This window comes from Phocoena phocoena, chromosome 4 (genome assembly GCF_963924675.1).
Source record: "Phocoena phocoena chromosome 4, mPhoPho1.1, whole genome shotgun sequence".
NCBI lineage: Eukaryota > Metazoa > Chordata > Mammalia > Artiodactyla > Phocoenidae > Phocoena > Phocoena phocoena.
Genome location: NC_089222.1, coordinates 133805513 through 133827415, shown reverse-complemented (window position 1 = coordinate 133827415; position 21903 = coordinate 133805513). Strand labels below are relative to the sequence as shown.

General features: G+C 44.3%; 1 protein-coding gene across 1 annotated transcript in view; it reads right to left on the bottom strand.

Annotated features, from left to right (window-relative positions):
- The window catches only part of HUNK (hormonally up-regulated Neu-associated kinase), a 105805-nt gene that overhangs the window by 14883 nt on the left and 69019 nt on the right, over positions 1 to 21903 (bottom strand). The window contains exons 5-7 of the mRNA XM_065876874.1: positions 17658 to 17785; positions 9335 to 9470; positions 3895 to 4057 (exon numbers count right to left, since the gene is read on the bottom strand). Coding sequence (XP_065732946.1) covers positions 3895 to 4057; positions 9335 to 9470; positions 17658 to 17785 — 427 coding nt within the window. The remainder of the gene's footprint in view (positions 1 to 3894; positions 4058 to 9334; positions 9471 to 17657; positions 17786 to 21903) is intronic.

Here is a 21903-nt window from a genome sequence, read left to right as displayed (position 1 = left end):
TGCCAGGAAAGGGCCAGGTGACCCTGGGCACATCACTGCTCCTTGCTGGGCCTCAGTCCTTTCATCTGTGCGATGAAGACCATTCTAAGACATGAAAAATGGATAAATAACAAGGACCTACTGTACAGCACAGGGAGCTAGATTTAATATCTTGTAATAACCTATAATGGAAAATAATCTGAAAAAGAATATATATATGTATAACTGAATCACTTTGCTGTATACCTGAAACTAACACAACACTGTACATCAACTATACTTCAATTAAAAAAAAAAAAGCCCTAGCTCCTGCCCCCTGCCCCAATAAATGTCACAGCAATTCATAATATAGCTTAAAGAAGACAGATATGGGCTTCCCTGGTGGCGCAGTGGTTGAGAGTCCGTCTGCCGATGCAGGGGACACGGGTTCGTGCCCCGGTCCGGGAAGATCCCACATGCCGCGGAGCGGCTGGGCCCGTGAGCCATGGCCGCTGGGCCTGTGCGTCCGGAGCCTGTGCTCCACAACGCGAGAGGCCACAACAGTGAGAGGCCCACATACAGCAAAAAAAAAAAAAAAAAAAAAAAAAAAAAAAAAAAGAAGACAGATAACCACACCTAAGATGATCCAGGGGCACTGTTTAGGTGCAATCCTCTCTGGCGACAGGTGAAATTAAATGACTGATTAATTTTTCAGCCAACAAATATTCACAAAATGCCTTTACAGGCTCTCCAAATTAAAATCCACGCTTCTAGGTTTTAGAAAGAGGAAACAAGGATCAAGGGATAAGGGGAGAAATGACAAATAATTAAGTTACAATATTTTACTTTTTTTTTTTACAGGTTATTAGTCATCAATTTTATACACATCAGTGTATACATGTCAATCCCAGTCACCCAATACGATATTTTACTTTTTAGTTCACTAGTTTTGCTTTCGAAATTATACACGGTTGTTAGTAATTGGTTAATGATATTCATAACTGGCACAGTGCTAGGTACAGTTAAATAGCCTCGTGTGGAAATTACTGAGTGGACCAGCTATGGCTGTCTGTGGGGAATAATTCATTCTTAAAAGCAGCCACCCACCTAGACAGTGGTTCTCATACCAGCTATGTCCTATGATTTAAGGTTTAAGTGTGAAACAGACGATAAAATAAGAAAGAACCTTCTCCAGTTAGAACTGAGTTAGTTGAGTTTCCAGGGAACTTCTCAGGAAACAAAACCACAGAGCTTTTCAACACTGCACCATTTGTAACCCTGATGCTGGGCAAACACAGCAGATGGCAAGACGTCCAGAGAAGGCAAGACATACCCTGAGAGCTTCACACAAATGTCTCTTACTTGGAATGAGCCATGTGATTAAGAGTGTGAGTAACCAAAGTTTGCATCTGTAGATGTGGAGGTAGACATAAGAAAGAAACTAGGGCTTCCCTGGTGGTGCAGTGGTTAGGAATCCGCCTGCCAATGCAGGGGACGCGGGTTTGAGCCCTGGTCTGGGAAGATCCCACGTGCCGCGGAGCAACTAAGCCCATGCACCACAACCACTGAGCCTGAGCTCTAGAGCCTACGAGTCACAACTAGTGAGCCTGTGTGCCGCAACTTCTGAAGCCCGCATGCCTAGAGCCCGTGTTCTGCGATAAGAGAAGCCCTCACACCGCAACGAAGAGTAGCCCCCGCTCGCTGCAACTAGAGAAAGCCCGTGCGTAGCAACGAAGACCCAACACAGACAAAAATAAAAAATATAATTTAAATAAGGAAAGAAACTGTTTTAAAAACAAAAGCCCCTCTATCTTATTGATCAGTATCCAGAAAACTGGTTCTTCCAAAAGAATGTTTGAATCTGCTAGCTCACTCAGGAAAGTAGCAATGTCATCCTTTCAATATGTGAAATCATAAACTTTAGAGTCAGTTTCATGGAAACATTTTTTAAAACGAATTTTTGAACAACATTCATCATTTCAAAAAGAAGATCCGCGTGTGACCCTCCTCTGTTCCTTTTACTTGAGAACTACTTGTCCCTAGCATGGTGGTTCCTAAATGGTGTGACCTTGAGCCCATATGAGAGAAAAAAGTTGTTAGCAGGCATCTACAATATGTGCGCATTTATTTATAAATTATAAGCATGTACTGTACTAACATATCACGTACATTATAAAATAGGCAATAAAATAGGAATTTAAAAGGATAAGATAAGAAAGAAATATAGGACATATAAAAGAGAAATGAGAAATGGCTTCAAGTCTAACAGGTCTTTTAAGCTCATCATCATAGGTGAACAGAGGACCTCTGTCCTCTGGTGTGAGAGAATTTCTTAATCCCTCCTATCACATAATAAAATGATATAAATAACATACTATGTATCAAAGGTCCAGTCTTTCTGAACTCCACTTCTCTCCTGCAGTAGCTTTCCCGTGACCGTGACACTGGCTCTGAAATCCAGCTGCATATCTGTTCCCTCCCGAAGTTTCGTCCCATCACGGCTTCTGGAGCACGTTTTTTTCCCCCATAAAACATTGCTCTTATTTTTAAATGCCTTTTACTATAACGTTTCTTCTCACGTACATCATTCCTTTGGTGGCTCACCAAAAAAAAAAAAAGGTGTTCTGTGGATAATTTCCTGTTGAAGGCAAATCTAGGAAATACCCTAAGCTGACTTGGCTTAGAAACATCTATACTTTTGTTCCATCGTTTAACAAATCTCCCATCAAGCTTCTTCATCTATTCGGCCATGTTTTCTAGATGTCTCCCAAATCCATTTGCTAACGAGAGACACATTCTGATCATGCTGTCTTCTGGGCATCATTTTGGTCATTTTCTCCCTCATCAGGGAGAATAGCATTTCCCCAACTATTGGTGAATTTTCACCTTTAGCTTTAATGTGGAAACCTCATAAAAGGTTTATAAGCCTATTGTTTAGTGGAATGTTGTGTGATATCGGGCTATCACATGACTTTAAATAGTACCGAAAACTCTAGAAGTTCCTCTTTACGCTCTGGATTCTAAATGTCTTCCTAACAGTGATGACCCCATACGACCTGATCTCAAGGCGCCATACAGGCAAGGTGAAGGTCATCCTTCAGGAATGGGTATGAAATCAAATTTCAGATGGGCTTCCTGATAATTCCAGGTTTCTCTGGCTGACTTCCTGTTAGATCTGGTCAGTCCTCACCATTCTGAGTAGAAGAAACAGAAGGAGTGATATGCAGAATCCATACTGCCTGTGATCCAGTTTTCTTTGCAGAATTCTTTTTTAACCATTGTCCACTTGGAAAGAGTTGATTTAGTCAAAACTAGATATTGAAGCATGTAAATTCCCTCACCCAGGCATGTATGAACTTCATGAGGCAGAAGGATGAAGGTGACCAAAGCATGAGGGTACCATGGTCCAACACAGGCTCCCAGCTCTACCTCCTTCATCTTCAACACACAGGACACCTGGACTATCTGATGCCCAGACTGAGTGAAGGGGCCAAGGTTTCACTTTTGTTTTCTAGAGAAGTAAATGTAAATAGTGGCTTTCTCATCTACCATGCTTTAGAGGTGAATGCTTGAGGGGCTCTGCTCCCCAACTTTTATGATTACACAAGCCCCAGTGCATCTAAGTGGGGACCCCAAGGAGAAAAGAGAAACAGAGCCAAAAAGGCAACAAGAAGCTGAAAGGAACAGAGGCTTGAATCTCTCACGAGTCTGCCCAGAGCTTAACTCTGTGGGAGAATATTTTTAAAACACCTCAGATAAAAAGCGCTCCCTGAGAAGCAGGTTTTGCTACTATTGTATCCCACCTTCAGGAAACTCAGCCTCACATTAGTTTCAATTAACAGCTCAGATCAAGTGTCAGTAACTGGGAAACACTTCAAGTGTCAGAGCTCGTTTTTCCACAGAGAGCAGAGAAAACCACGGCGGGGCTCCACTCACCCCTGACAAATAGCGCTCGAGCTTCTTGTTTAAGAGGAAGTAGATGGCAAGGATGTGGCAGGCGCGGTTGGAGAGCACGGTGTTGATCACGTCGCTGTTCTTGTAGCCCAGCTTCTCCGTCATGTGCAGCACCACACTCGGGCTCAGGTCTTCCAGGGAAATCCTGCGGGGCGGAGGGACAGAGAACCAGTCACCTCTCCACCGTCGCTGAGAGGCTCCAGGGCCTCCTTAGCGATGCTCACAAACATGACAGCACAGAAACCGCCCCCGCCCACAACACACACACGGGCCCCCTCATGAACACTCAGTCCATTCATTCACTCATTCATTCACTTGACTTTTTTTTTTTTTTTGCGGTACACGGGCCTCTCACTGTTGTGGCCTCTCCCGCTGCGGAGCACAGGCTCTGGACGCGCAGGCTCAGCGGCCATGGCTCACGGGCCCAGCCGCTCCGCGGCATATGGGATCTTCCCGGACCGGGGCACGAACCCGTGTCCCCTGCATCGGCAGGCGGACTCTCAACCACTGCGCCACCAGGGAAGCCCTCACTTGACTTTTTATTATGAAAAGTTACATATACAGAAAAGTAAAGGGAATAGTCTAATAGCCTATGTGTGTACCCAATTGCTGGTTGAACCAGTTGTTAACACTTTGGCTTTCTTCCTTCCTTCCTTCCTCCATCTCTCCCTCCCTTCCTTTCTTTCCTAAAGTATTTTAAATCACAAACATCATGACATCTTTTTTCATAAACACCTCGACATGCATCTTTAAAAACCAAGGACATCTCCTGTAGAACCACAATACCATCAACACACCCAACAAACTTTTAGTAATCTCTTAATATTCTCTGATATCTAGAATATATTCAAATTTCCCCAATTGTCCCAAATTTCTTTACAATTTGACATGTTTTCCTTAAAATGTATTTATTGGAGATGGGGTGGAGCCCACACTTAGGGTGGGTGGAAGCTGAATTGGGAAAGGAGGGTGTTCAGGACCAGCCCGGAGAGCGTTTGAAGGAACAACGTGAGTTCACAGGTTCACAAATAGGGGATCTGGGGCTCAGCTGCCAAGTAAAGTGCTCTCAGAGGACAGGTTAAAGCTTCTACACAGGAGTATTATGAAGATAAACTCCTTGGGATAAAATGCCAAAGAAATGAATGCCAGGCATTCATTTAACCACTCATTCATTCATTCGTTTATTCAACAAGTCCCTGCCTCATGGAGTTTACATTCCAGTGGGGAAGAGAGAAAATAAATTCATTTATTCTTCATGACAGTCTTATGAGTAGGTACCATTATTATCCCCATTTTACAGATGGAGAAACTGAGGCTCACAACAGGGAAGTAATTTGCCCAGGGACACATAGGCAAGAAGTGGCAGCTATGGAGAACACAAAAACAGGCTGAGGGGCATAGAGAGTATGTGTGTTGGTAGTGGAGGTGTGTCATCAGAGAGAACGTGCTACAGTCCTTAAGAGAGATGCAAATACAGTACTCTGTGAGCAGAAGGCGAGCACATCTGGCTAGAGAGCTCTGTAACCACCGCCAAAGAGTCTGAAGACATTTCTGGTGGAACCTCAGAACCATAACGCTAGGAAAAACCACACAGTATAACCCCATAATGGTGCAGAAGAGGAAACCGACTTGCCAGGTTCACAGGCCCGTTAGTAGGGGAAGCAAGGGCAGACCTAGGTCTCTTGACCATTGCAACCTAGGTCAGCTCTCCCTCTATTTGGCTAAGTGCCGTCCAAAGAAAAGGTGCCCAAGAAACCACAAAATCTGCTTTCCTCACTCCTGTTGGCTACAAAATCACAAATTCTAGAAAGCAGGCTGGAGTATGGTTGGTATGATTAATGGCTAAAAATAATAACGTTTGTTTAAAAAGGATACAATTACGTGAAGACTGACACAAGCACTTAACACAGAAAGCACAACTGTTTGAAACTCTCTGGTAACTACCACGTGCCAGCAGCCCTGCCCTAGGTCAATGACACCACTGCTGCTTGACCTCACTCCTGGCCAATGAGACCAGTGACATTGGCCAATCAGACCACAGCCTCATGGCCTCACCTCCCAGCCAATCAGATCATGAGTTTTGTGACCCCCACCCCCCCCCACCCCACCCCTGGCCAATCACCCACAGCTACACACGGATGGCCCCACCCCCTACCAGGAGCAGGCCCTGGAAGGGAGGGTGCTCTGGGTGTGGGGTGCCACTGGGGTGGGGCTGGGGGTGGAGGAGAGAGGAAGAAAATGAGCAGGGGGAGACACCCCGTCTCTGCCCTTTGTACCCATGTCTTCCAAATCGGGTGAACTCTGCCAAACGTAGACTGTGGACTGGCTCTTGACTGACTAATATTTTAAACATTTTCAATAAGCAATGCATGTATTTAATGCTCTCTTGTACCAGTTGTTGAACCTGTGTTATCTCTCCAAGTTTCTTTCTTTTTAAAATTTTATTTATTTTTTTATACAGCAGGTTCTTATTAGTTATCCATTTTATACATATTAGTGTATATATGTCAATCCCAATCTCCCAGTTCATCCCACCACCAACCCCCCCCCCCACCGCTTTCCCCCATTGGTGGATAAAGAAGATGTGGCACATATATACAATGGAATATTACTCAGCCATAAAAGGAAATGAAATTGGGTCATTTGTAGAGATGTGGATGAATCTAGAGACTGTCATACAGAGTGAAGTAATTCAGAAAGAGAGAAACAAATATCGTATATTAATGCATATATGTGTAACCTAGAAAAATGGTACAGATGAACTGGTTTGCAGGGCAGAAATTGAGACACAGATGTAGAGAACAAACGTATCTCTCCAAGTTTTGATGATACAGACAATGGTAAAAAATGTTCCAGAACACTAGGTATAATTTTGAGTAAATTTGCATTAAATCCAATTTTATTCCACTTTGGTCTAATTCCGTCCTGTGAACCAATGACCTGCTTTCCCTCCCACTCATCTCCAGAGCTAACTGGAGGTGTGGGAGAGTGTCCAGGCCCAGGCAGGACAGGAAGGAGGTAGCCAGGGTCGGCTGTAAAAAAAATGTCTGCTCCCAGAACAGGGAGGGGAGCCTGGCACACAGCAAACATCTGTGACTAACTGGCATGAACATTTATTATAAAGAGTTTACATTTAAAGACATTTTCCTCTTGCCTCTTGGGGATATCAACTTGGAGGCCCAAACAAATTAACAGAAGGCTTTAAAGAAGAGTGATATAAAACACAGGACCTTTGTTTTCTCTCTTTCCCAGAAGTAGAACATTGACAGCATCTAAAATAATTAAATCTGGGGCTATGAATGTTGGGAAGCTATAAAATAGACTTTATAAGGAAAATATTCCTTTCCCTCGTCACATGTTCTTATTCCCTTTATCTGTGTGCTGGTAAAACCAGAAAACTAATCATCAAAGGTACAATTTTTTTTGCATTATATATTTTTCACAATAAAGACTGTAAATAACTCGTGTCTTTTCCAATAGTTGAGATTTCTGGTTTCATTACTTAAAAACTGGACATTGATTTGCCTCTGGTATTAAATGCGTAACGAACCTTACCTAAACAGAAGATATTCAGCTGCTGTTTTCCTTAATATACAAGCTCTTAACCATTTTTACAATCTACCCAACTAGATCATGTGCAGCCCTTATCGCTTTTGACCAAGTCCAAATGCAAAAATGACCAATCTGGCAAAGCCAGTACAGGTTACTAGAATTTAAGTTTTAATCTACAAAAGCCTGTTTATAAGCTACAAAATGAGATGGCTGGGCCTGAATCTTTGTGAATGAAGATGTGGTCAGCAAGGGGGGGGGGGCTGTATTTTTAACAGCGGCTTCACTTCCTTTAACAGCTGCTGCATCGAATGGATTGATTCTGCTCATTTAGACCGTGATTACGTTAGGCTAATGACCCATTTGGCTGCCACCGGTGCCTCCTCCTTTACAGAGAGCACACCTGGGCGTGCCAGGCAGCATGAGCCCTGGTGACGGGGCATGGCGCCTCGGCTCTGCTTTCCCTCTCACGCTGGGCTAATAATATTCCCGGTGTCTATTTCAGGTGCTAGCCCAAACCCAGCCAGCACTGGAAACCAGCAGTCTATTTCCAGGTTCCCTTGGTAACCTAAGTAACCTAGACTTTGTTTACATTACCTCCCACAAGTCAAATGCTAGAATTGTAGATGACAGCTATCTATGGCCATGGCAAGTGCAAATGTGGCCCAGTAGCCAGGAGGCGGGTCCCAGCACCGTCCACCCACACCCCATGAAGTTCTTCTAGAACTTCCTCCCCAAGACGGAGCTCTGCCTGCCCATCTCATTTGGAGAAGTCAGTGCTGCAACTTTCGTAAGTCTTGGTGGATGTTTCCAGACCTTCCTGGGCATTTTGAAGATATGATCACAGAGGACACCTCTTCCCTGCCCTGTCAGTGCTCTACCTGTCCCACTTCATCAGTGGTTCTCTTGTCTTCATCTGAGCTTCAGATCTAGAATGCGCAGGCCACTCCAGGTCTGAAGGAAGAAGGGACTCAAGGTAGGTTCCAGTCCTGGGGGCTATTGGACCCACAGGTCCTCACGTTGGCTCTAAAGCACCAAGGGGAGGGTCCTCATTCCTCCACTCGGGCTAGTTAACAATATGTCAGATGAGTAGGGAAAAGTACAAGGAAACGTTTTCCTGTACCTGTTTTTAAATCTGTACTCGATACCCACGCATGGGGACACGTGGGCCATCATGACGTGTCCCTCAGTGATACCTGAGGACTCCTATGGACTCCTGCCTGTAAGCCTTCCCTAAAGACTCCTCCTCACAGAAATGGCACAGGGAGACACGGCCTGAAGCAAAGGACTCCTGCTCTTGACTTTTCTTTCTGCCCCCAACATTTCAGGGCAGGGGACTTAGGGCTGAAACAAACATCGGAGCAAAGAAGTGGCAGAAGAGGAGCCCGGGGGATAGTTTGCAAAGGGAGAGAGGCGATTCCACTGGATTCCGCCCAATGCCGACAGGAGAGCTCTTGAGTGGAACACACACACACACACACACACACACACACTCAAACATACACACACACACACACACACACACTCACTCAGGTCATAGCTAGTCTACACGGTCCCTGGTGTGAATTAGAAAGAGGTGCTGCTCTGGAAAAACGCAGGCCCTCTGGAGCAGGTTTGATAAGGGGAGTGCGGCCCGATTTCAGCGCCCGCACGCCCTCCGCCGGGCGCCCCCTGCAGGGCGCACTCTGCACAGCCACACCGGCCGGCCCCGCCTACACTTCCTCTTGTGTGCGCAGTGGGGAAGGGCAGCCGAGAGAAGACGTGGCCTTTGCTCGAATCACGTGAAGCTTCCTGTCCAGAACTATTCAGGGGCTCGTAAGACAGGCCTCATCTTGCCCGAGGAGGAGGAGTCCCTCTGTGTGCACTTGATTACCTGTTGGGATAGGTGACATTGCATGGCACTTTGCCCATGTAATTCTCATTAAGCCAGCGATTCGCCAGTGCTTGCTGGATATTGGGCCTCTTCACAGGATCTGGTTCCAGGAGAGAACGCAGGAAGTTCACGGCTCCTGCAAAGACATTCAGCAGAGAACACGCATGTGTTACAGGCTGAAGGAAGACCCAGGGCAGGGGACCCACCACACCTCCCGAGCCACTGCTGATCTATTTTCTGGATCTCTGGGTGTCATAAGTCAAGAGTTTAAGATATCTGTCCAAGAGGTGCACCCGGAACACGGCAGAGCACGAACCAGTGCGGGTCTCCCCACATCCTGTACTTCCCCAAACCACCTGTGGTCTTATGGTCCACCGCTGTGGTTTTTTTCTCTGGTTCACTGCTAAAGGTGAGCCAAAGAGGGATGAAAGAAAGTAAAAAGACAGTGCTTGATCTCAAGGTAGGTTTTGAGGAATATATATATATTATTATATATATATAATATAATTATATATTTATATATTATATATATATACAAATTCTTTTCAGATTCTTTTCTCTTTATAGGTTGTTACAAAATACTGAGTATAGTTCCCTGTGCTATACATGCATCCTTTAAGATTATAACAGTGGAGACAACTACACAACACGGAAAAATACGTTTATATTGCATATGAAAGTCACAGGCTCCAAAATTGTTCGGCAGGAGAATATGCAGGTCCTCATATGGACAAGGAATGCCAGGGATTCCTTCAAAATGAAGATGGTCTGTCTTGCTTGAGTTTTGGGACCAGGATATTTTCTTATTTATACTCATTTTATGAAGCATTGTGATATTATCCTTGCAAGAGAAAAAAAATACTCTTTTATGTAGCTTTGTACATGATATCCAATTTCCAATATACCAAGTAATAGATTCCGGAAAATAATCTTAATTTGCTTGGTCACCAAACTTTTCTGTCTTCTCTCCAAAGCTAATTTTCAGTTTTCTAAGATAATCTAAGTTTTCGGTGATAAGTCATAAAAATTCTCACTTTCTCACAGGCTTTAGCTGTCATTTCAAAAACTGTCCTTTACAGAATGATGGGTGTTACTGTCAACCATTTTTTGCGGGGTAAAAATGAAGCCATCAAAAGAGGAGCTAACTCTGATGCCAGAATCAACCCCAAAGAAATAGCCTTTGCTAGTTCAGGACCCCAGGTAACCTCTCCAGGTGGGTTCCCACACAGTTGATGAGGTCACCAGAAGGTCATTTCCCTTTGAGAACGTTGTGGGTAAAAATATATGCGTAGATGCGAGAACAGTCAATGAGGCACATTTACTATTGTAAGTTTTATAGCTGGGTCTCCAAATAAAACTTTTCTAAAATGTTCTTCAATGCTCTGAAAAGCAAGTGGGGCTCCAAAAGAGAGGTTCCTCTTGGAACCTCTATCTCCCTTCTCTCACCTGCCCTATATTGTAAGGTCATTTATATTTGCTTTATCAGGGGCTTCTATTGGTCAAAGAAAAAATGACGTGAGCTTAATGAGTTGAAACGGGGAGGCTATTCAGTAAATGATGTTTCTTTTACAGACATCTCTGTTGCTTACCCTCAAAGGACCTGAACAGCAACCCAGGCTTTCTCAGAGTATGATTGACTAAGCTAAGAACAGAGCTAAGAACAGACTGGATGTGTGTTTTTGTTCTATTTTCAGAACAAGCGCTCTGCGCCTTCACAAATTGAGGATGAGCACAAGTAATTTTAGTTCAGATCTCTACTGGTGAATTTTCTTTCTGTGGACATCACAAATATTGCCTTACTATCCAAAAAGGACTTAGAAAACATGCTTAGAGCTCTTTGAAGTTTGTGTTAGGGTCTTGAATATCCCTATGACTCACGAGCAAAAGGGATTAAAATACTCTCCACTGTCCTGGAAAGCCATGAGGGGCACAGCCATGAGTCCCAGCCCGTCTTCTAAGCTAGCGCTTGGGGTCTCCACTCGGGCTTAAGCGTAGGGATGGCCCACACGGGGCGCACTCCCTGTCTGTGCTCCATGTCACAGAAGGTACGCACTTCTCCAGTGCAAAACCTGTTACCTCCATGAGCTTCAGCTTTTCCAAAGTCTGGACTGGCTTGTGTGAGCTCCTGACCCTGTGCCTAGGGAAATAGCCACAGGAGACAGACGAAGCCATCAAACATTTTGCTCCAGTGCTGCCCATGGGAGACAGCTGGGGTCTCCCACACCTGAAGCTCCTTCCTCATCACCTCCCAGGAGTAAGCAGCAACAACAATTATTGGACAGTCGAGGCTTCTCAGAACTCTTTTTTTTCACATATATGTATGTGTGTGTGTGTGTGTGTGTGTGTGTGTGTGTGTGTGTATATATATATATATATACACACACACATATATATAAAAATATATGTATTCTTTTTCAGACTCTTTTTCATTATAGGTTATATACAAGGTACTGAATATAATTCCCTGTGCTATACAGTAGGGCCTTGTTGTTTATCTATTTTATATATAGTACTATGTAACTGTTAATCCCAAATTCCAAATTTATCTCCCCCCACCACTGCCCTTCCCCTTTGGTAACCATAAGTTTGTTTCCTCTGTCTGTGAGTCTATTTCTTTTTTGTAAATAAGTTCATTTAAATCATTTTTTTTTAGATTCCATATGTAAGTGATATCATATATTTGTTTTTCTCTGACTAACTTCACTTAGTATGACAATCTCTAGGTCCAACCAAGTTGCTGCAAATGGCATTATTTCATTCTCTTTTTTATGGCTGAGTAATATTCCATTGTACATATATACTACATCTTCTTTATCCATTCATCTGTTGCTGGACATTTAGGATGCTTCCATGTCTTGGCTATTGTAAATAGTGCTGTTGTAAACACTGGGGTGCACACATCTTTTCCAACTAGAGTTTTCCCCAGATATATGCCCAGGAGTGGGATTGCTGGATCATATGGCAATTCTATTTTAGTTTTTTAAGAAACCTCCATACTGTTTTCCATAGTGGCTGCACCAATTTACATTCCCACCAACAATGTAGGAGGGTTCCTTTTTCTCCACACCCTCTCCAGCATTAATTATTTGTAGGTTTTTTGATGGTGGCCATTCTGACCAGTATGAGGTGATATGTCATTGTAGTTTTGATTTGCATTTCTCTAAAAATTAGCGATGTTGAGCATCTTTTCATGTGCCTGTTGGCCATCTCAGAAATCTTAACTGGCATTGGCTCAACCCTCACAAATGCTAACACCCCACCTTCAGCATCACTTCAGTGACTTCATGGTGCAAAACCCTCTAGATCTTAACTGAGTGTCTGGAATGTGTTCTAAGTGCCATCATTGAGCTGTAGTGATGGAAAGGTAAATGTGAAAACCATGAAAGGCATTCACAACTCTGTGATGTACAAGCACCAGCAAGCAGAAAGAGAAACTGTCTAGAAGCCAGAATTGGCAAGATCCCAACAGCTTAAGCTTTCAAACTACATGGTGGAGAAGAGAGGCAATTCTTCAAAAGCGTGCAGAACAGACTCACTAGGGCAATAACACTGTGCGCTTTTTCAGCTCAAATCTGGAAAAAATTATTCCAACTTAATCCAAAAAAAAGAGTGCTATTATACAACAGACGTGGAAAGATCATCACAGACATGAATGATAGGGGACTTCCCTGGTGGCACAGTGGTTCAGACTCCATGCTCCCAATGCAGGGGGCCCGGGTTTGATCCCTGGTCAGGGAACTAGATCCCACATGCATGCCACACCTAAGAGTTCGCATGCCGCAACTAAGGAGCCCACGTGCCGCAACGAAGGAGCTGGTGAGCCGAAACTAAGCAGCCCGCCTGCCACAACTGAGACCAGGCGCAACCAAGTAAATATTCTCAAAAAAACGATGAATGATAGAATCATCAAATTAATAAAGATGTGTTAGTGAGACACAATAAAATGGCATATCCTCAATTTGGATGTTTCAATTTTGATATTACTCAAAACATGAGGACAACAGATAAAACCACCAAATCTGGGATGGGGAGGGGAGTGGAGGCATCTTATACTGAATAACATAAAGAAAGATAGGGAAGCAACCCAGTATAGTAGGGAAGTTCAGGTTTGGGGGTCAAGCAGATGCAAATTAAAAACCACAGAAGCTATATGACCTCACCGAGACTCAGTTTCCTCCTTAATAAATTGGGAATAATAGAACTCACCTTACAGAGTTGTTTTGAGAACAGGAGGTACTATGAAAAGCACTTACCAATGGCCATTCAGTAAATGGCAGCTACTCTTGTTACTGTAAGCTAGTATTCTGGGATGTAAACGAGGCAGTATCATACAGTATCACAAATGAAGGTGGGCCAGGCACGGTGGAAGGGAGAAGTGGTAAACTCGGGGTGCAAAGAACAAAGGGTTGGAGGAGCAGGGGGCTGATGGAAGGGCAGTGGCTGATCCCCCAAACTGAAGTCATTCCCTCTGTAAACAAGATGACCTGAGCTTCCTCAGCAGCTGGGACACAGCTCTGGGCCCTACCGCATCGAGCCAGATCCCATACCTGAGTAGTCAAATGAATCTATGGGCTGCCTTCCCAGACCACACACTTTAACACAAGTACCAGAGACTTAGATTCCCTGAGCACCTACTATGTGCCAACGCTATGTTTTGTACCTGGCACAAAGGGTTAAAGCCCAAGTTGAGTAGATATACACATATCCCAATGGTAAAAGAATAAAAGGGGGAGGGCAATGTCCACATTCCTTAATTGTAAAATCAGATATAGAAATGCACTTCGTGCTTGTTCACGTCTGACCGGTCAAGACCACAGCATCCTGTAGGAATGTGAAGATCTTTAACAAGTACACACAGAGCTTAAGGCCGAAGTCAAAACTGTCTGCTCAGTGCAGGAGCTACGTGAGGTTGGACACCAACTCCAGGGATGCTAACATTGCTTGGAACAGTTCTAATTTTTCTTCTGTGGAATTTCCTTTGGATTTTTTATTTTTTAACATTTTCAGGGGTGCAACTTTTACTTCTTTAAGGGTAAATTTAATTGTCACAATCAGAAAACACTTAGAGCCTAGACTGCTAAGGCCAGATAATAGTACCGGGGTAAAAACAAGTTTGGTTCAGAAGTAATGAGACTGATTTCCTCGTGCTCTTACTCTACCTTTCCTTGCCCTGCTGCCCAACCCTCCTCAGTGACGATGGCAGGGGCCACTGCCCACCCCCCACCCCCACTCCTCCTCCTACAGCCGTGGCTCACACTCATAATGCTGTTTGGTCAACGGATATTTCTGGCTTTCTGCCTTCCAGATATATGGTAGGGTTGCACTTCCTCAGTTCCTTTAGCTGGGTGAAGCCATGTGACATGTTTTAGAAAGTTAGGAGTTATGAGTGGAATGTTGGTGGAAGATTTCACTGCTGACAAGAGACCTTCTAGATTTCTCTTTCCCTCTGCATGGATCAGATACATTTGAAATGGTGGCTGCCCCGTTGGTCTGGGACCCTGACTGACTAAAATGAGCAGAACCCTTTGACCTTTGATCCAACTCTCCACAGACATAAAGCAGGAATGAGAAATGAATCTTTGCTGAATTCCCTGGTGGTCCAGTGGTTAGGACTCTGTGCTTCCAATGCAGGGGGCACGGGCTCAATCCCTGGTCGGGGAGCTAAGATCCCGCATGCCACATGGTGTGACCAAAAAAAAAAAAAAAGAGAGAGAATCTTTGCTGTCTTATGCCACCGAGATCTGGGGGCTGTTTGTTACTGCAGCATAACCTGGGCTATCCTGACTAATACAGTGAGAAGCAGCTCCAGCTCTTTAGGGTCTCACTGGGATTCAAAGTGAACACTGTCTGCCTTTTCCAGGCATGAGGATACAAACAACCTCCTATTGTTCTTTGTATTGGGCCACTTAAGACAAAACAGGCTCTGAATCATAAGAGGAACTTCAGAATCACTCTGAAAGATGGCAGTACTTATGACTATATAACCCCTAAAGAGACTACCTTGAAAGATTGAATTTATTTATAAACATTAAATCTTTTTTGTTACCACAATGAGGTATCATTAGACCCCTATCAGAATGGCTAAAATAAAAAGTAGTGAGAGTATCAGATGCTGGCAAGGATGCAGAGAAACTGGATCACTCACACATTGCTAGAGAGAATGCCAAGTGGTACAGCCACTCAGAACAGGGGTGTTAACAGTTCCTTACAAACCAAATATGTGCTTACTATACAACCCAGCGATTTCACTCCTAGGCATTCATCTCAGAGAAATGAAAACATGTTCACACAAAGACCTGTATATGAATGTTGACAGTAGATTTATTCATAGTAGCTGGAAACAGGAAACAACCAGTTGTCCTTCAATGGGTTATTTACACTATGGTATATCTATACCATGGACTGCTACTCAGCAAGAAAAAGGTACAAAGGACTGATACATGCAACAAGTTGGACAGGTCCCAAAGGAATTATGCTGAGTGATAAAAAGGGATATATATATAAATATACAGCATTTTTGAAAGGACACATGATAGAGTTGGAGAACATGTTAGTGGTTGCCAGGGGTTAATTAGGAGGCAGGGAGGTGGCTGTCGCTACAGAAGGGTAGGACGAGGAATCCTGGTCATGGGACTGTTCCCTACCTTGACTGTGTAACTGTCCCATGACTCTGCACGTGTGATGAAACTGCATGGAACTAAATACACACCAACACACACAGGTGCAGGCATATCTCAATAAGCTCAATGGATTCTAACAAGGTCCTGGTGGTGATATTAAACTACAGCTACTTAAGGTCCTACCAATGGGGGAAACTGGGTGAAGGGTAAACATATCTCGCTGTATGATTTCTCACAGCTGCATGTGAATCCACAATTACACCACAACAAAAAGGTGTGTAAAAATTGTAATTGGTTAAAAAACAGCAACAACAAAAACCTATCTTTATTCTCTATCCCCTTATCCTGGTTTATCTTATTTTCTTTAGAGCACTTAAACTATTAAACATCACACGTGTTTGTTTATATGTTATTTTTTTGCCTCCCCTGCTGATATGTATGCTCTATATGGGTAGAGACTGTTTTATTCTCCTGGTGCCTAGAGCATTCCTAGCACAGAGTCGATGCCCAGGACATATTCATGGAATAAGTGAATGAATGTGAAATATGGAAGGAATGAATGAATGTGCTTTCATTGCAGCACTTTCAACATTTCCGAAAGCTCTAAAACATAAAGATAACAATTCAATCAACATTTTTCACATTTTCTAACTCCAGGAGTTATGGCTCTTGGTACAGAACTATTTCTTTTACAACGACAGAACTGTGTAACTCATCTTTCTAAGTACATCATGCCTGCTTTGCTTTCAGCCTCCAGAGGTTCGAACCTCCCCAGCAGAGGTGAAAGTATGAACCGAATTAGATAATTACCTATAAGAATGCATTTCAGCTTGGGTGCCATTTGGCAAGCATTAAATTCCGGGTCAGCCTCATGGATGCTTTATAAACTCAAGAAAAAAAATACCTGATAGCAGTCAAACCAAAATGCTATATTTTAACCATGTTTCATACATTGAAATTAAATAATTACTCCTTTTTTCTTTTTTTGGCCACATGCCTTACCTTAGTGAAGCTGAGTTTATTCTAAGGAGCCAATTAAATGACTGTCGAGGGCAAGCCAAGGCCAGGAACTTGAAGTGAATTGTGAAACAAACCAAAGAACAAACTCTGCTAATCTGCTGGATCTGAAACCAAACCTTAATACGAACTGTTTACCGAAACGTGAACCAGGTAAAGTTGAGTGTACTTTCCAAACACACCTGATGGTTCAGTTTAATCAAGTAACCAAACCTATATATATTTAAAAGCTCCTGAACAGGCTCAAAGACTCACACTGCTAAACAAATCCCAGACCAAAGTTGAATAAAACTAACATTTCTTTGCAGTGACTTGACTAAGGAAGACACAACAGAAATGTGATGATCAACATTCTTTTCAAAGTCAACGTTATAATATGGTGAGTTTTAAAACAAACCAGCCTGAAAGTACTTTTCCAAGGGAGACTACACGATCCTTTTGATATGTGTATTTTGTGCAGAAGGAGGAAGTTAGGGGTTCAGAATTACAACGGAAAAAGAAAGGATTGAGGAGAGTGCCTCCTTAGAGATGGGAAACCCAACCATTTTTTGCGACTTTGCTTTAATACTAGGAAGAGACCGAGTACCATCAGAGGGTCGTCCTAACTCCAGTGCTGCAAAACAAACACTGCTTCCGGTGGTCAGAGTGCAGCCCTGGACCCTGAATCGGAGTGGCAGGTGCATTACCTGTAGAGAGCTGGGTGGGAAGGGGGTTCATTTCCTTGTCCACCATCTTCTGGTACAAAGCCCTCAGGCTAAAAGGCTCCACCGTGAAAGGCAGGGTCCCGGTCAGCATGGCATACATGTTCACACCTCTGAAAAGAGAGACACCAGAGCATGAGACCAGAAGAAGACCCCGGGGAGAGGATGACAAAGAGGACGTGGGCTTGGGGAAGCTGCAGTCCTGCCACTTTCACGTCCACCTCGGTGCTCCTCCTTGGTCATTTTCTAGAACACTCAGCTCTGCTCTGAAACAGCAAATGTGAAAGGAGGGGGTGAAAGCACAACTCTGACGATTTGGACAGGCAATCAGAAGAGTTTAAAGAGCTTCAAGATGATACAAATGAACTTATTTACAGAACAGAAACAGATTCACAGACATAGAAACTTATGGTTACCAACAGGGGAAGGGGGGGTAAATTAGGAGTTTGGGGTTACAGATACACACTACTATATATAAAACTGATAAACAACAAGGACCTACTGTATAGCACAGGGAACGTTACTCAATATTCTGTAATAACCTATTATGGGAAAAGAATCAGAAAAAGAATGGATATATGTATATGTATAACTGAATCACTTTGCCGTATACCTGAAACTAACACAGTATTGTAAATCAACTATACTCCAATATAAAATTAAATTTAAAATTAATTAATTAATTAAAAATAAATAAATAAAGAGCTTCAAGAGCTATCTCAGTAAGGAGGGGAAACTATGTCCCTTCCTTCTGGAAGGAAGTCCAGACCAAATGATGTGAAAAATACCTGGGGAACCTCATATAAATAGGAGCCTCGAATAAAAGTAGGTCTGCCATGATGTGGTTTTCCAAGTACAGTTTACAAGGTGGAGCCTGGAGGAGGCCAGACCAAAAAATACATAGCAAGACCCTGCACAGGAGGCCAAGTCACGGCATAGCCAGCGTGCCTGGTTACCACTCAGCCCTTTGAGACAAAAGTCTCATAGCCCAGACTGGCGTTCTGCTCTTCCCTTGAGTTCTGTTTTGGCCTGTCACTGGAGAAATTCCTTTGGGGGTGGGGAGGGGAAAGGAAGTCTCTTTCCCACTCTTATTCTCTATATTATTGTTTATTGTGAGATTCTGCCACCCAGCTCTGGACCAATATCTCAGATGTGGTCAGAATACCTTCCGAATGGGCTTAACTATACTTATATCCAAAGCCAAACTAGAGAGCAGCAACATCTCTTGGAGGATTTTTATTTTCCTGATGTGAAATCCTAATATCATTTTGATGAGATTTCCTGACGGGGATGAAATGCCTTGCCTGCCAAGAGGTCTGAAGTGTTCAAAAGAGCCCAAGGGAATGTTTTAAAAAGAGGCAACAGGATCTCCAGTCAAAACAAATCCAATGAGACTGACTGAAATGAAGACCCTTGGGGCCCAATTCCACCAAGGTGCCTCTGAATCACAGCGCTCTGGAGAAGGACAGGTACAGAGCCCACAGGCTCCAGCTAGAGATCATTCTCGAATTGCAGGCATATGCCAAGACCCAGTTCCTGCTCTGTAACTCGCAGTCGAGTTAGGGAGACTGATACATCAACATTCATTCCACAAATGCTTGCAGGTCTGCTCTCTGCCCCAGGCAGTGGAATAGATGCTGGCTCTGGGGCGGGTGGGGAACCAGACAAGGAGCCGCCATCTTGGACTTAGAATTGGGTGAAGACTGACAACCAGCAAGTCAACAAATAAATAAGCACAGTTCTTTCCAATAGCGAGTGCAGAGGGGGTAAGAAAATGCTGAACTGTGCTGCTCCCGACCCCAAAGGAGTGGAATTAAGGGCAACAGAGGACTGTAACAAGTACGTGAAGATGGGAGGCCTCTCAGGGGTAAGTATATGTGTGTGAGCTTATCTGTCTTGGCCGGCTGGATATGAGGATAAACTGTGTAGACCAGGAAATGGAGACAAGAATGAACAAAGCACATGCAGAGCCGTTTAGAGCAGCGTTTTCCTGTGTGGGCTGAGTGGAACACGTTTCCCAGGACAAGCATAGATGTTGGGTGAATAAACCTTCTAGGGCCAGATAATCTGGGGAGTAGTCACCTGGCATTAAGTGGATGAGGGCTCAGAATAAGCAGGAGACTGTGTCATGTTGTTATTAAAGTCTGAACGGGAGGGATGGCGTGCCGTGGAAAGAGAAAGGCAAATCAGCAATAGAGACGTCTGAAGGGGATGCAAGATGCAAACATGGAAAGCCGGATGGTGGTGATGAGCGTAATAGAAGACAGGAAGCTGGGAGGAGAGCCAGTTTGGGGGCAGAGGGAAGGGGTGTTAGGGGATGTAACCTGTCTGAGAAACTGGGATGCAGTGCTGCACTGTGGGTCTGTTTGAGGCAGAGCCAACCATCCTTGCTTGGAGGATGCTTGGAGACTGATGAGAGGGGAAACGAAGAGGGCCTCCAAATTTTATCGTTTTTGCATTCAAAGGGGTCTTGGACACACGGCTCTTATGTATGGAAACCTCATGGGACACTCCACGAGGTTGTTGCTGGAGACCCCTGAAGAACCTCAGAGTCAAACAGCTTCCAACCTCCGTAAGGCAGCTCGGGCCATTCAGGGCAATGCATGGGGAGGGGTTTCAAATACTAAGGCCAAAGTCTACAACTTCTACCCGTTGGCTGTGGGACACGACCAGTCAATCCTGTCCCCGCTCACCTCTGTGTGCCTTAATCCTGGCTCTGACACTCACACCTAAAGCTGAACAGCCTGGTACTTAAACAATATCATTTTTCCCACAGGTGTTTTATGGTACCCAACCCATACAGTGATTCTCAAACTGAGGCCCAGGGACACAACTTCAGGGGCTCAGCAGTCCTACTTTTGCTTTTCTTGTGGTGACAATACTAAAACATTTGACAGAGCCCAACCAGGGACCTGGGCCGGCCGCCATATAACCCAGTCACCCCCCAACTGTACACACTTGACTGCAGTGCCTGCTTTTGCGTTTGTGTTTACCAACACACACCTTTATTAAGGTGTGTGCTAAAATATATCCCCTTTATTATCATAGGCCAGTGAGAAAGGAGCAGAGGTGGACTTAATTTGTCAGTGATGTCTCTGTGCTTATATCTGTGGGAAAGAAAGCCTCCTGATGGTCTGGAGAGTGTGGTGGTTCCCAAAGTGCGGTCCTCAGGCCAGCAGCCGAAGCATCACCTGGGAACTTGTTAGAAATGCAAATTCTTGGGCCCCGCGCCAGACCTACTGAGTTTGAAACTCTGGGGGTGGGCACCCGCCCCCCACGTGCTTCCCGTACACACTCAAGGTTAAAAGCCACTCAAAGAGTGAAAAGTGGTGAGCGAGTGCAGTGATCACAAGCCGGGACTGAGCAGCTCAGAAAGCCTGTGCCCAGCGGTGAGAACCACACCCAGACCGCATACAGCAATTCAGCTCCCACCCACAGTAGCCTTAGCATTTAGTGAATGTTGCTAATTTGACTATTTGGGGGTTCTTTTAGTCTTGGTTAGATTTAACTTGTAAATGAGTTTTGGTTTTTCATTTCTACAGGACCCTAAATAAAAGGAGTTTAATTTTTTTTTTTGCGGTACGCGGGCCTCTCACCGTTGTGGCCTCTCCCGTTGTGGAGCACAGGCTCCGGACGCGCAGGCTCAGTGGCCATGGCTCACGGGCCCAGCCGTTCCGCGGCATGTGGGATCTTCCCGGACCGGGACACGAACCCGTGTCCCCTGCAACGGCAGGCGGACTCTCAACCACTGCGCCACCAGGGAAGCCCAAAAGGAGTTTAATTTTACATGCAAGCACAATAAGTAAAACTTAAATAAAAATCACAAGTCAACACGCGCGGTTATAAGAAGAGTGAACGATACTGAAGTTTGATGAATATCGCCCTGTGACCGTTTCTATTTCCCTTTATCTTTAGGGACACAGAGCATCCTGTGACAGGTGGGGTGCCTGAAATAGTGCAGAATGCTACATAAGGTAGCATGCTATGGTAATGGGACGGGGATCCAACTGAAGAAGTTTGGTGAGTGTAATATGGGGTCAGAGAACTGACTCGAAAAGCTTTATGAACTTTCTTCCTTCAAGGAGTCCTTAAGACGTCAAACTGCTTGTCTCCTTGGCTGCAAAAGATGACAGAAATCTCCTCCAGGGTTTCCCTGGTGGTGCAGTGGTTAAGAATCTGCCTGCCAATGCAGGGGACACGGGTTCGAGCGCTGGTCCGGGAAGATCCCACA